At 45.2% G+C, this 15,006-nt stretch overlaps 1 protein-coding gene across 1 annotated transcript; it reads left to right on the top strand.

The window, feature by feature from the left end:
- The first annotated feature begins 12,767 nt into the window (after positions 1-12,767).
- On the top strand, positions 12,768-14,031 carry G0S2 (G0/G1 switch 2). Its single transcript, XM_081009651.1, has 2 exons — positions 12,768-12,918; positions 13,319-14,031. Exon 2 carries the CDS (start codon positions 13,357-13,359, stop codon positions 13,675-13,677), a length of 321 nt encoding a protein of 106 aa, XP_080865777.1. The 5' UTR covers positions 12,768-12,918; positions 13,319-13,356; the 3' UTR covers positions 13,678-14,031.
- The last annotated feature ends 975 nt before the right edge of the window (positions 14,032-15,006 follow it).

The following is a 15,006-nucleotide window of genomic DNA, read 5'->3' as shown; positions in this document are numbered from 1 at the left end:
CCACCCTTGTGGTTGCAGCCAAAAACTGGGATGAGAACCCTGTCTTAATCTGTGCTCTTAAGGTGAGAAAATATGCCACCCTTGGTGAGCCAAATTTACTTACTTGTTTCTTGCAGCAACCTCACAATGATGTTTATCTAAGTAAAGCAGCAATCTTACCTACACTGAACTGAGTGGGAAATACTTCCAAGTAAACTTACATAGGATTCAGCTGCAGGAATGAAGGCAGGCATTAGTCGGCTGCAGCAATACTGCACCACACCAGAACAACTAAGCACAGAAGCAGACCTTACTATGACAGGCCTGTTTGCAAACAATGCAAATATGTTTAGGATAGCAGTGCAGGTGATTATTTTTGTGACTCAGTGTTCACTGCATTGAAGAACACAATGTTCTTCTGGCAAGTATTATCCTGAGATCCTGAACCTCTCAGACTCATATTTTGTACTCTCTTTTCCTTCTGCACTCAAGCATGTACCCAGAGACAATGGAACGAACAGACTTCAAGAAAAAACACAGAGGCACAATATTTTACTGGCTTGCTGTTCCATCTCAGAAAGCTTTTATAATATGCATGACGCCATCATTCATTTTCTCAGATTCTCTCATAATATTAAAACTCAAGGCAATCCAATGAAGCTGAACATTGGAAGATTCAGAATGGAGAGGGGGGAAAGCACTTTTCCACACACAAACTATGGAACTTGATGCCACAGGATGCAGTGAAGACCACCACTTGGGTGACTTCAAGAGAAGATTAGACAAATTCATGGAGGGAGAGGGCTAGTGATGGCTACTAGTGGCAATGGTTATGGTTCTCCCTCCACTACTTCTGTTCTCCTCAGCACAAATAATTGGGTAGAATGCCCTAAAAAAACATTGTAGCTCTTCTTTTCAGAGAGCTACAATGGCAGTTCAATAAAATGGAAGTGCAGATAGTAAAGTTGGGAAGGACTTTGCTACAAAAGTTAATGAGAGAGTAGACTATGACTGATTGAAAACTAAGAGTGAATGCGACAAGAATGGACTCCAGTTTTATTGAACATTTACTGCTGTGTTTTCCAAGCTTGGGATACACTCAGTTGGATTTTGAGCATCCCAGGGAAAAGGAGGACAGAGGTCACGTACCTTACAAAGTTGTGTAAGAGAGGGAATTTCAGCAGTGCCTGATCCACATTAGGGTTTTTTGTTCAGTTGGGTGGTTGTTTTGCAGTATCACTGCTTCTTGCTGCTCATGAGTCATGATCATCACACACTCACCAATGTGTAGTTATTTCACTTCTTCTGCCCCTTTATCCCAGGATTTTTCAGACTTCTTTTGCAATTGCTTTTTGCATTTGATTGGCTATCCTTGAGCTCTTGATTTGCACTTGAGTGAATCAATTGCCCCTTCAACTACAAAAATGGTACATGACCTCCGTCCTCCTTTTCACCTCGCTACCTTGTTTGAGTCCTGCTCACAAGTCTTATACACAAAAGAACAGCTATACAATATATCAGAAGAATGATCGAGCCTTACAACACAATCAAAATCTCTTAGCACTCCACTCACCCTTTTCTCTAGTAAGCCAACACCCAGAAATGGGACTGGGCTTTCTGGGCAATAATGAGGATTCTCTACACCTATCAGCCACAATGTGGGCTGCATCAAGAATCCAAATGCTTCCTTATTAGTCTTTGCTCTGATATCATGGGCTAAGAGAAAGGCAGAAGTGGCTTGCCTAATGAGGCAGAGCCACAACACTAGCTTCTGGCAGGTGTGTGGCTGTCAATTACTGGGAAAAAGATGGGCAAAGGAAGAGAGAGGATGCCATAGTATTGGTGCACCAGTGGAGTCAATCCGGCACTTCCACTGGTGCACCTGTGCCATGGCAACATGCCCACTGCCTGGTCATTCCCAGTAAGCAGCAGCAACTCACCTGCCAGGAACATGCACTGCATGCTCCACTTTACCAGGTAAGCCACTTCTGGAAAAGGGGAAATCAATGGGATCTCCTTTCCAACAGACATAAATCATGGTTGTTTAATGTTTCAACAAGCACATTTCTTTCCCTCTTGTGTGTCACCCCCCACTTGAGAATCGCTTGCCCTACTTAACAGCATGATGACAGTGTGGTGCTATGTAAGGCCCACTGGATTCAATGGAACTTGCTCCCAAATAAATACGTTTAATATGTCATCTCAGCTTCATTCAGCCCTGTGTTCAACCTATGTTTGAAATGCCCTTTGTCAGATGCCCTTCTTTAACTATTTACAGCCCCTCAACCAGGACTGCAATTGAGGAAGTCTACTGGAAGAGAATAAAGGTATCATCACTGGAAGTAATGAATGAGAAAGCAACAGATCTGAATAACACTACCAAGATTTATAAAAAAAACCATGGTGGGCACTCCCACATGTACCACCACCAAGCCCACACTGCCACCTATTCTATTGGATACAACAGAACTCTTCTTTCAATAACTCTTCTTTCATAGGGGACCCTGTGGAGGCATCTGCAGACACATGGGTGCCACATTGGTGACCCCTCGCTCCCCATTGCTTCCTTGCCTTCCAACTTTGTTTAGCTCTGCAAGAAAAGAAAAGAAAAACCTAATAATATTCATGAGGGGTTCCTAGCTGATTCCATGCTCTACAAGCTGTTAACAAAGCCTGAGGAACTCTCTTATTCTTCAAGTCTTTTCCTGCATGCTGGTGTGATCTTGCAAATGCCAATTGGTGAGACAGTATCTAGGGGGCAATTAACCCAAATTGGTGCAGCCCTTAACCCTTGATAAATAGGGATAACTGGGTAATGCATCAGTCCTTCAGGGGGGCTTCACAGCAGTTTGATGATGGGGGTCCAGTTCATTACTAAGGCACAGTCTGTCAACCTGAGTGTTCATGACTGAACACTTCAGTCCCAAATTACTTGGGCAGAAATCCCTTTGTACTCTTCCTGTATCAGATTGGTTTATGTTGTAACATGTAATTCAATGTGCAGTCTCTTGAGAATGTACCTTGTTTTATGATGTACTGGCTGTGAACCTTGATTTTTTATGGTCAAGGGTTTGTACTTTCCTCTCTTTTTTTCTTTATTTTATTTCATATTTCTTACTGGATTGTTTTAACTTCATAATAAAGTATTGAAGCAGAAAAAGAAGACAAATGTGCATGTAGCTTGCAAGCTTCAGCCCAGCAACAGCTGGCGACAAATTATAGATGTTCTGAGGGGTCTGCCCTTTTCTTCTCCCTTCTCCCAATTAACTTCCATCTCCAGGGCCCACCCTGCGACATCACTGGGGGTCATCCTAAGGGTCTGGGATGCTCCTGACCTGGCAACCCTATTCAGAATCCATTACGCTTCTTGCACTAGTGTATTGCATGAGGTTTTGGATTTCTACCCTCCCCACCACTGGATAATTAACTTTCATATTATGTTTCTTTCTAACTTTAGCTTGAATGTAAGATCACTGGTGTTGAAATCAGACTCTACACTCGGACACCCAAGGGCCACATGAGGCAGTGGATAGGCCAGAGCCAAGACCAAATGCACCTACAGCTGTCTGGAGGGATATGGAGAGAACAGTTTTGTTAATGAGAAAGGCATTTTCAGAGAGAAAAGTACAGTAAGTGCATTTAGATCACTATGTGTGAAAAACACACGTTTACTACTCTGTGAATACGATATGTAATAGTTGAGCAAAGAAGGGTTTTCACTTTGCAAACAGGGCAGTTTTAAGGATTTCACATGGTAAACTTCGTAAGACCAGTGTCTTATCTTTCTCATGACTTAAAGCCACCCTCCCAATTATTGCTAAATTCTGAGTCATTCATACCCTGTGCACCCAAACTGCACGTAGCAAAAGGAGTTCCCACTTCCTCACAGACATGTGTGCTTTGACACAAGTTACTTCTAGGACTGGGCATTACTCAACAGGCTGAGTGTAGAGAAATCACTTCCAATAACTGACTACAAACTCTACGTATGAGCTCCCTTGAATTCTTCAGCATCTTATCCTCACAGCGGTCAGGCTGTGTTTCAAAGAAGCCTGAGACTTGCTCAGTAAGAAATATTAGTGGTGGCAGGCAACTTTCCCCTGAAAGGCAACTTGATACTCACTTCCCCTGCAATGTGGTGTTCCTGTAAGTATGCTTGGTGCATATTAGGCAATGATGAGATCCAAGGAATCGGGCCGGGGTTTGATGTGCACCCTACAACAAACCACAAAGTCTTCTGCTATGCCCAGAGGTTCCCTGGCAAAGCACATTAATGCAGAAAGCAGGGCTGGAGCTACAGCAGGTGGCAATCCACAGGCAGGTGCCAAGGGCACTGTGCTGCTGACACCACAGCCTTCAGCCACCTGTTCCACAGCTGACAATTTTAGACCAAGCGCACTCATAACTCTTGCGATACTAAGGATAGTAGACCAGTGGAGTTTAAATTTAGCTGAAGCCAATAATTAAATATCCTACATCAAATCTGTAATTCAACAAATTAACCTCCAAGTGCAATGAAGCATTTGGAACACAGGATGGAACAGAAAAAAATTGCTTTAGATTAAACAGTTTCTGTATATTCAAGGTGAGTGCCTGTCCAAATCTGAGCCCCATACAATAACTGTGCTGGGGGTTTAGCTTTAAACACTTCAGGTGCTGATGGTATGTGATTGCCACCTTTTATATGGGAAAAAAGCGTGTCAGAATCTTGGTGCTTTGAGGCGCTTTTCCCTTTTGCATATTTCTGATGTGATCCCCTAGGCCTGGTGCTTTATTATTTTTTAACTGTGAAATAAGGTTATTGACCTCAGTTATAGATACTGGAGGCCAGTCTGGTAAGTTTTCCAAAGAATCTGTTGTTTGGTTGACCTCATCATTTTGCCCATGATATCGAGTGAACAATAATATTGCATCCATTCATTGGGTCTGATAGTACACACTGGAACATTACAAGCATTCTCCAGCAGGCCTGATATTGTATGCCAGAAGAGGCAGAAAAACTGCAAAAAAAATTAGCCGGGGCAATTAGAATAAGATCTATTATTTAATTATTGATGTAAATCTCCAGAATGTATTTTGTATAGTTAAGTTTTCACCTCTGTCTTCAGTACATTTTATTTTATTTTATTGCTATGCCTAGTGGCTGATGCAAAGAAAGATTCTTCTAACTCTCTGTTCCACAGTTCTGAGTGCCATGTGGTTGCCACGGCAACTGCCTACAATGCTCCAAAGAGGTGCTGTGTCATTCCGGGACAATGTGGGCAATTACAATAGCAGCCATCTGGCCACCATCAGTCTCCTTATCCTCTGATAAGCACACCCCTATGGTTGGTGCAAATACACAGGAGAGGGTTAGAACCCTGCCCAGCCACCAGTTATTGTAGTAGCCTAGTAGAAATGGTTCTCTGAACCCTGCAAATTGTTCAGATTATATCCTGAACTCTGTGATTCAAATGGTTGGCTGTATCTAGCTAGGTTAGAATTTGGTACAGTATTTGATACCAATGCAAAGTGTCTCTTTAATGCTTATTCCTATTAACTATCCATATTAAAAATCCATATAAGGGTCTGACTGGAAGAGAAAAAAAGCATCATGACTCAACCAGGGCCTCTTCCAACTCTACAATTCTATGATCAGGAAATCTCATGTACTCAGGTGCCTCCTAAACATGAAGGGATTTCATAGGCAGGTATGTAATACAGAAATGGACCTAAATGGTCTCTCAGATTCTATGAGACACTTGAGGACCAACCTAGATAAGATGTTGGAAATATGTCCACAGATCCCCAAATGTTTCTGTTTTTCTTAAAATGAGCCTTCTGAAGAGTAAGGGTGTTATACCAGCTCCAAAGCTGGCCCTAGGATAAGGCAGAGCAAGGCAGCGGATTTTGTTTGTCACAAAGGGGAAGCAATTTGCTGTTTATTTATTATTATTTATTACATTTGTTGGTCCTATCTTGCCCAAGGCACTCCAAAGCAACATAGAAACAGAGAACCCACACAGATAAATTGAAACTAAGAGGGAGGGACACTGAAAACATCTCACCCACAAATGCCTGGTTATACAGGAACGTTTTTGAATTCTTGTTGCAAAAGACACAAATCCATCACATAGAGATGCACTTGCCGGGACGCACCTGAGCAAGACCAGCTGGGGTGGATGGGCATCAAGGAAGCTGGCCACATTATCGCAACAGTGCTGGCCATAATTATCAGGCCTCATAAACTGAGTTCAATAACATAAAATGTGAGAAGGTGCTGCATTGGACACCTTGACTGGAGTTACAATTCTGGCACATCCAACACACTATGGAGCTGGGAGACTTCATGCTCAAAGTGCAATGCTCCAGGGGCCCATCTACCACTTTTGGTATGACCCAGCGAAGGCATTGAAGTGCCTTTGAAGCTTTCACTGTCAATTGGTAAACAAAAATATGTAACCTAACATGTGTCCAGACACCTTCAGAGTGAGTTTTCCACTACCTGCACTCCAGCATGTGTCACTGTCTGCAGCTCCTCAGTAGAACAAGCAGCAATGTGGGCTCTGCAGCAACAAAGAGAACCCTTGGGAGCCATTTTACAGTGAAACATGGAGCACCTGGTCTGTCTCCTGGGAAATTTCCCAGAGCATCTGGAAATTCCCCAGAGCATCTACCAGATTCCATTGGTCTCTAGGGGTGGACAATCCAAATCAGTTCCCCACTCCTGGGACCTTCGGATGAAAATTGTGTGAAACCAATGGCTATTTCTCACATTCAAGTATTTAAAATGTGCATGCAAAAAGTTGGAATACGGATGCAATAACCATATGTTTTACAAGATGTGCAACACAGATACATGCAACCAGTGGGGGAGCTTCATGCTCCAGGACCGGGGGGCAGAGAGCAGGTGGTAGCGGGAGCACATCCTGGGGGCAGGGTGTGCTGCCCGCAGGGGCGGGGCGCACATCCTGAGGTGGGGTGCGCCACCTGCGGGGGCATGGCACCCAGCACAGTCAGGGGCCAGCCACAATGGCACCCTGCCAGGATCGTGCTGCCGGGGGCAGGGCGCTCCCCCCACACTCCTCTTCCTCCTCCAGTTCATGCAACTGGTGGCCAGGACTGGCTTTGGTTCCCTACCCTTGGTGCCGGATAATGTGTGAAACAGAGAGCTCCTCCTAAGGTAGGACAGGCTGCAATCAATGCTTTAAATTCCAGGTTGCTTACATTGGTTCCCAGACACAGCTGAAATATTCTGCAGCATGTAAACAGCTTTCTGGTCTGACTGCTTGATAAAACAAAAACAAAAAACCTCTTATCTTGGGCTCCAATTTGGCACCAAAGGTTACTGCCGATTAACATGTTTAAAGTATATTTTCCTCTCTGTGGACTGAAAAGTGAGCATTAGCACAGAAGATAACTTCCAGGGATAGGAAATTAAGTAGGGAAAGTTTGAGGACAATATAATTAGTGTCAGACAGGTGGTTTAGAGATGTAACCCATCTGATGTGGCAAAGCCCATGCTAATTCTTTAAGAAGGTCTGTTCAAGGAGAAAGGATTTTTCTATATATGCCTGTTCCTTAGGTACCCCAATGCTTTACTGTCTGAGAATAGCAAGGTAGAAACACTCTCCCTATTAGTAAAGTTAGACATCCCAAGCACATTGCTGGGCACTCAAACTGATAAGAGGCAGAGTGCCCGGCTAAGTCCTGTGAGGCTAGCAAGGAAATTTTGTTTTGAAATCAGATCCTTGTCTCAACTGCAGGAAAAATGTCTGGGTGTATAAGCACAACTGAAAACAGTGCAAGCAGTTGAAGGCAAAGGGCAAGCACAAGACCAGGGCACACTGAATGCTGGGAAGTGTGCTAACTTTTTACCTAGCCGCTGCATTTGGGTTAGAAGTGGATTGGCTATCTGAAACAGTGATCAAAGGGATTCAGTGCTTCCTCCTACAGTTGCTATTAATGCTAACTGCATCTTGCCCAGTTTGGCCCTTAAAATGCTGACAGTCACATCGGGGGGGGGGGGGGATGTGAGAAAATGCCTTGTGTCGGCACTGGAGCTGATTGTGCATCTGTCCCATCCTCCAGAGACACAGTCTTTCAAAATATAGAACGTATTTACTATTTATGTAAAATGGGTTAATAGCAGCTTGAGGTTAGAGAATGTATTACCAAAGTTTATGTAACCTGCTTTATGCTGCTGATGCAATGCTCATTTGGAGATGGAGGTGAAGAAGTGTGAAAGTGGTAGGAAGAGATTCACTATCACCTTCACAGAATGTGCATCCCTTCCATTTGCGTGGACAGGCAGAGTCCCCCAAACCCTGGACGGCCCCATGTGGAATAACAACTACAGACAATGTGCTATGGGATTAAAAGTGGCCACAACTTTATTATGTTTCAGGTGTGGGTAGACCTGGGCTCAGGCATTGGGTGTTTATCCTTCCCAGGTTTATCCTGCCGGGGATCTGGGGAACATCAGGATTATCCAGAGTGTGGGGGGGGGGATGGGGTGGCTCTGGAGAACATATGTTCAAGCAGAGAGAGCCCGCCCCCATTACATTGCCATCGCAAGGGAGAGCAATGACAACCTCTAGGCATACGGCCAAAGCCTCCCCTCAAAACAACCCCTTTAACGGGGGACCCTGGAATCGCTGTCACAAAGAGAAGGGGGGCATGGGTCACCACTACATGCCCTCCCCCATTTAGGGAAGCTAGACTAAAGAATTCCGCCCAAGGCCTGATACCGCCAAAGTTGTGATGTTTTGCTATGGGAAAGGCAAACCTGCCAATTCAGGAGAATTCCTTTTCGGCCCTTCAACAGCGACCCTGACATAGCAGCGCCTGCATATCTGTGGATAAAAGGTTAACCTGCAAAAGAAGTCTTAACTGAGGGTGGGTAGGGCAGGAGAAGCTCTGGAGCCAACTGAGGATTCCCAGGTAAGATCCTCCCCCTATTGTGTGGGCAGGGTGGTCCCTCCCCCTACCTGGCCTGATCACCTTGGCAACGCCTCCCCAGGCGGGATTGGGCAACTGGCTGAGGTAGGCGGAGACCTCCAGATATCCCACCTGGGGAAGGCAAAGCCAAGCCTGTGCTAATGGTGCCACAGAGTCCCCGGGGCTGTGCGCGACCACGCAAAGGGCGCCCCCCATTTAATGTGGGGAGCGGTCATTCTGACTCGCTGCTGGGGGACATTTGGTTTCTGCTTGGTTTCCTTATTAGAGAAGGGAAGCCCATTGCATAAGGAAAGTTTTGTAGAAAGGGGAAAGGAAATAGTTGCATGCAGCATTATTTTAGTTTAAATCCCTGTTAATAGTTTCACTGCTGTGTTCTTTTTCAGATATAGTAGTTTTGCTGGGAGGGGATATTTTATAAATGTGGGTCTGTACCTATGTCTGTATTCAGATTTAAAACACATCTCCCTCTACATCTCCAACTGATCAAACTCAATCTGCTTGGGAACAAGAATTTTTAGAATGCTTCTGGAGAAAAGGAATAACTAAACACTTCAGTCAGATCTCTCCAAAACATGAAGAAAAGGAGATGCAAGAAAGAGAGGACATCAGACAGAGTAATATTGTTTGAAACTTCACAGCAGCATGAGTCTCTTAATCTCAGGGTTGTGGGTCTGAACCTCACATTGAGCAAAAGATTTCTGCATTGCCAGGGGTTGCACTAGATGAGCCTTGTGGTCCCTTCCAACTCTACAATTATATATATTGGCAAAAACCAATAAAATGGAAATATGGTTAGGCAACCCAATTCTATGAATTGGCTAAAAAAGGTGTCTGGGCTTGTAATAATATGTTGGATTTCTTATTGTGTTTCAGCCACTATACAAAATCTTTCCCTCTTATACATTGAGTGTTCACACTTGCTCCTCAGTGGGTCTTATGGCCACACAAAATGATGGAACAGGAAGGGGTACAATAGGATCATGGGGCACATCCACACTACATTTAAAGCATATTTGAAGCATGTGGAGCACCCAAAGAATTATGAGAACTGCAGTTAACTCCCTCACATAGCTACAATTCCCAGGGGGGAAATGGGTTTAATTGCTTGACATGGAAGTGATCCTTCCTTTAATCACTTTCCCATATGGAAAGACCATAACCACCAGTCCTACAACACCCAAGGTTTAGCTTGAACCAGAATTAGAACTCACCATGGCTTGTCACTTGAAAATTTGCTTTCAGTGCCAGAGCTCATCCCTAGAATATGTGGAATAATAAAACATGGCTTCTGGACATGAGAATAGCGATTTTACTTCCACCACTGAGGAAGCCCAGCCAACTGCTGCCACACATGTGGGGTGAAGAAGTAGGATTCTCAGATCATAAACTGTAGCCTGATTCCCCTAATCTCATTTTAGAAGTGAATATTTGCCTGCAAACTGTTAACAACTTCCGGAATCATTTGTGAATCACTATTCTGTCTAAATTATTTGAGAACACCGGCCATCCACAATGGGCAGAAGGTAAATAGGGATCTGCAGGTACATTGCTGGATGACTTGCAGTGGATTGGCAAGGGTTTTTAACTCCCAAAAGTTTAACAAATGCAAAAGGTTGGTGACGTTTTGCTGCTCAAACCTTGATTTGAGCAGATTTGAGCTCAGATATAGATTTGTACCTGTAAATACAGAAAATACCGGTGTATAGCTCATGGGGTACAATAAATAAATGGGTTTATCACCTAAACACTATTTTGCACCTGATTCCACAACTCCACACACCAAAAAAGAGATATTGTGTTGCACCTGGCACCAGTTGGTAGACCTCAGCATATTTCTAAAAACATGAAATCTGGTCACGCCAGCTGATGTGACGACCCTTCCAGGCATACATTGCATGGAAGTTGGGGGCTATGGGCACGACCATGATATCGTCCGTCCTCTACACTTTCATTTGGAAAGCCTAAACCAAGCTCTACCCTTCCCTGATTCACTTTTTTCAACCCTTCCTTATCTGGATAAAGCAACAAGGTCTCTGCTGCAATGAGAGACACTTTTGCAACAGACTGCATGCATTCGCAACCCCTTATTATCCAAATAGACGACACAGCTAGTGGGTGAGAGGTGAGAGGGAGGCATAAAGGCTTACGCAAGAGTGCCCAGCAGCTTTAGGGACAGAAATAGAACACAGATCCCAAAAGGCCGAAAACCATGCCCTGTGTACCAGAAGAGCAATTTCTCCAAACCATTCTCAAAGCTGGCAAGAACAGAAACGATGCTAACATGGGTTGCTTGCCTTTCCCCTTAAAAAAAAAAAACATGAGTCAAGCACTGGAGGAAGGGGCTGGAAGGATCTGCTCAGAGGTGGCTGGTCCCCACTGCTGGATTCTGAAGGTAGTTGTTGGGCCTTAACAAACAGAACCTACATACAGCCAGTGTGGTGTAGTGGTTAGTGTGACAAGTTTTGGTCCCATCTGCACCACACAAAGAAGACAATGTTATACCACTCTCCCAAAGAATCCTGGGAACTGTAGCTTATTAAGGGTGCTGAGAGTTGTTAAGAGACCCCTATTCCCCGCAGAGACCTACAGCTCCCAGAATACAGGGACTGGTTGTGAAACGACTCAAGAGTTGTAGCTCTGTGAGGAAAATAGAGGTCTCCTAACCACTCTCAGCATCCTTAACAAACTCCAGTTCCCAAGATTCTTGCGGGATGGGAACCATGACTGTTTAAAGTGGTATAATACTGCTTTAAATGTACAGTGGAAGCTCGGGTTGTGAACGTGATCCGTGCGGGATGCACGTTCGCAACCTGCAGCATTTGCAACCCGCGTCTGCGCATGCATGGATTGCGATTTGGCACTTCTGCGCATGCACAAAGGCACAGGTTCAAATCCCCGCTCAGCCATGAAGCTCACTGGGTGAACTTGGGCCAGTTACTCTCTCTCAGCCTAACATACCTCACAGGGTTGCCGTGAAGATAAAAAGTGGGGGCAGTGGAACTCCTTGAGTGAAAGGTGGGGTACAAGAGAAACACACCCACCCATATATAGGTCCCTTAAAACTCTACAATTCTATGATATATGGAAACCGGGTATCTAAAGTATGGCAGAGTCTACAGACTCAGTTTGGCGCAGGAAAACCAGGGTTTAAAGCTTTGCCTATCCACAAAGCTACCCCAGGGTCATTAGAGGAGCCACTATCCCAGTGCATTGACTGGGGCTGATGGGAGGTGCAGCCCAGCAACAACTGGGGGGCACTTGGTTGCTGTTGGATGCAGCGTGTGTTCCCTGCTCTTAAACCATTGCGCTTGGGGGCCGGTTAATAACCCCAATCACTCAACTGAGCGAAACAAAGCAAACGAAGAGGCATATAAGCCAAGTCACCGGTTAAGCCTCCTTGCAAAGCTTTCATGCCCTTTAGCGCAAGGCTGTTTTATTAGAGTGGGGGGAGTGAAGGTCATCCTAACACTGGCACCCGCGCACGTCTCCGCCTGCTTATTCCCTGGCTGCGCAAAATGGGCTTACCCCCCCCCCCGACCTTTGCAAAAAGAAAAGTAAAGATCCTGTCTGAGGGCCCGCCGCTTGCTACGTGACACACAACTACACCCCTCTCTCCTGGCGCAGGAGACGGGCCTCCCCCTTCCCGTCTCCTTGCCCGGGTCACTGGCAGCTGGCGCCCACCCCGGCCCTGCGCCCTGCCAGATAGCCGTCCCGGGAGGGTCCGGCCCCCTAAGCCCTCCGTGTGTTCGCGGCGTGCTCGGCGCATGGACAGCCCCCTTGGCCCTCCGCCTGCCTGGGCGACCTCTTGCAAGCTGACTGGGGCCAGGGGCGGGGCTTCGCCCAGTGTGGGGAATATAAAGGCCCGGGCTGCGCGCTTGCAAAGGCAACAGCTGAGCAGCGCCGAGTGCCTGGTCGGATCTAAAGAGCAGACAGAAAAAGCACCGCTGTTGCTTAAACAAGAGATCTCTCGAGGCAAAGATTGACAGCTCTGTGGTTCTGGTGAGTACGGCGGGTTTCTGTTTTCTGAAAGCAAAACCAGGATGTTAAACGACAGGCGCTGAGATAGGTCGATAGCTGGCGGCTCAGTTCACCTAGATCCAGTTTGGGATGAGGTTGTGCAGAGCGCGATTCGAATTCCTTGAATTAAAGGTTTCCAAGCGTGGGGCTGCATGGGGGGGGGGGGTTCTCCGAGCTCCCATGCTTTTTGCATTGGTAAGCCTTATGCATGCGTCCTGCAGTGAGACAGGTAGATAATCTGAACTGCATTGTAATTGCAGAGATAACGTGGCCATTGTAAGTTGCACTTCTGTAAGTGCTGTCGGTTTCTTCAAAGATCAGTTTGTGGGATTTTTTTTGAACGGCAACTGATGTCCTTTCTCTTTTCCGTTTTGCTCTGCAGGTCTCTGTGACTCGCTGTGTCTACTCCCTTAGCTAACGATGGAGACGATGCAGGAGCTGATTCCCTTTGCCAAAGAGATGCTCAGCCAGAAACCCAACGGGAAGATGGTCAAGCTGTACATGCTGGGCAGCGTGCTGACCTTCTTTGGTGTGGTCATTGGCCTGGTGGAGACTGTCTGCAGCCCTTTCGCCTCCGAGGAGAGGCAGGAGGAGGAGGAGAGGGAGAAGGAAGAGGAGAGACCTGCCACCCCCCTGACGAAAGAGGAGGTTGTGCCTCAGAAACAGGAGGGTGTAACAATGGAAAAAAGCAAGCAGGTGCTAGCAGTGAGAAATTTGGTGAACCGGCAGCATGCATCATAAGAGCACGTCCGGCGCCTGCAAGAACATGGTGACGTGAAATGCACAGGACATTCCTTGCCCCATTCCTTCTTGACAGTGTAGTTTCCAGAAGGCAAGAGAACTGTGACTTGTATGCGAGATGCAAATGGACTCTATACCTAAAACCAAGACAGTTTTATTTTGCTGCCATGCAGCAGTTTTAACTACACAGCCATTTCAATCTACGTACCTGTTCTTTAGGTATGGATATGTGAAGCTTGTAGCATCTTGTACCCACCTTTGTGTGGGGTGGTTGTTTTTATATTATTGTTATTATGATAACTATGCATACAATTTACATACATTTTCATTTTAAATAAACTATTTTATACCTGACACTATTGGCTTTGGTCATCTTGCATTGGTGGGGGATCTTTCATCATCATTTTCTGGTTTTTGTAGAACTTAGTTTTATGAAAGTACACTTAGGGTTGGGGCAACTGGTCTGTGTTCCTGAGCACTCTTTACTGAGGGGGGAAATGGTGTCCACTGCTACTGAAGCAATGAGAAATATGTTTGGGTAAGTGTCTGAATTCTGAAACCTTTCATCAGAATACAGGAATATTTGGCTGGTAATTTAGGAACTGAATACTACAACAAAAATGGGGAATTTGGGGCCTTCCATAGGGCATCAAACTCTCATAAGCCCAGCTGGCCTAGCAATATATGGTGGGGGGGAAGCACATGTTTTCCATCCCTAAACTAGGGAACCTGAATATATCAGGAGGGGAAAAGGGAGATGTGCCTATAGCCTAGGGTTGCCATATTTCAAAAAGTAGAAATCCAGATTCAAAAAGTTGAGCTTTTCTTGGGAAAGTTGTTGAGCATTTTGGGGGAAATCACCCAAAAAAGAACACTTCCTGGTTCTGTTTCCAAAAACCCACACATTTTGCCAATTTTTAAAAATTGAAACAATTAATACAATGTTTAAAAATGAAATATTTGTCACTTGATTTGGTGTTTCAAATTCACTAGATCATCTGTGCCTTCCCCAGCCTGGAAACTTCATTAGGCAGTTCCTCTTTGCTCTGTGCTTTGTCATCTTTTGGCTTTAGCACGTAGCTTGCTACAAAGGGATCTTCTGGAGTATACTTCCGCAGTCACGGTGCTGCCTTATATTGATAATACACTTTACATGGTTACATTATAGTTAACTTACTAATTTGACTACACTCCATCAGAAAATAGAGGAAACATAATAGATAATTAGGTCAAGTATAATTTAATAATTAGATTCAGCCAGGTTTAGGAATTTCCAATGGGTTGGTTTTTGGGGTGGGTTGGTTGTTTGTAAGAAATGAGGTGTCACTT

This window comes from Podarcis pityusensis (genome assembly GCF_964106645.2).
Source record: "Podarcis pityusensis genome assembly, chromosome: 6".
NCBI lineage: Eukaryota > Metazoa > Chordata > Lepidosauria > Squamata > Lacertidae > Podarcis > Podarcis pityusensis.
This window is presented reverse-complemented; position numbering and strand designations above follow the sequence as displayed.

Coding starts and splice junctions, on each gene's coding strand:
- G0S2 (XM_081009651.1), top strand. CDS start 13,357: ATGGAGACGATGCAGGAGCTGATTCCCTTTGCCAAAGAGATGCTCAGC.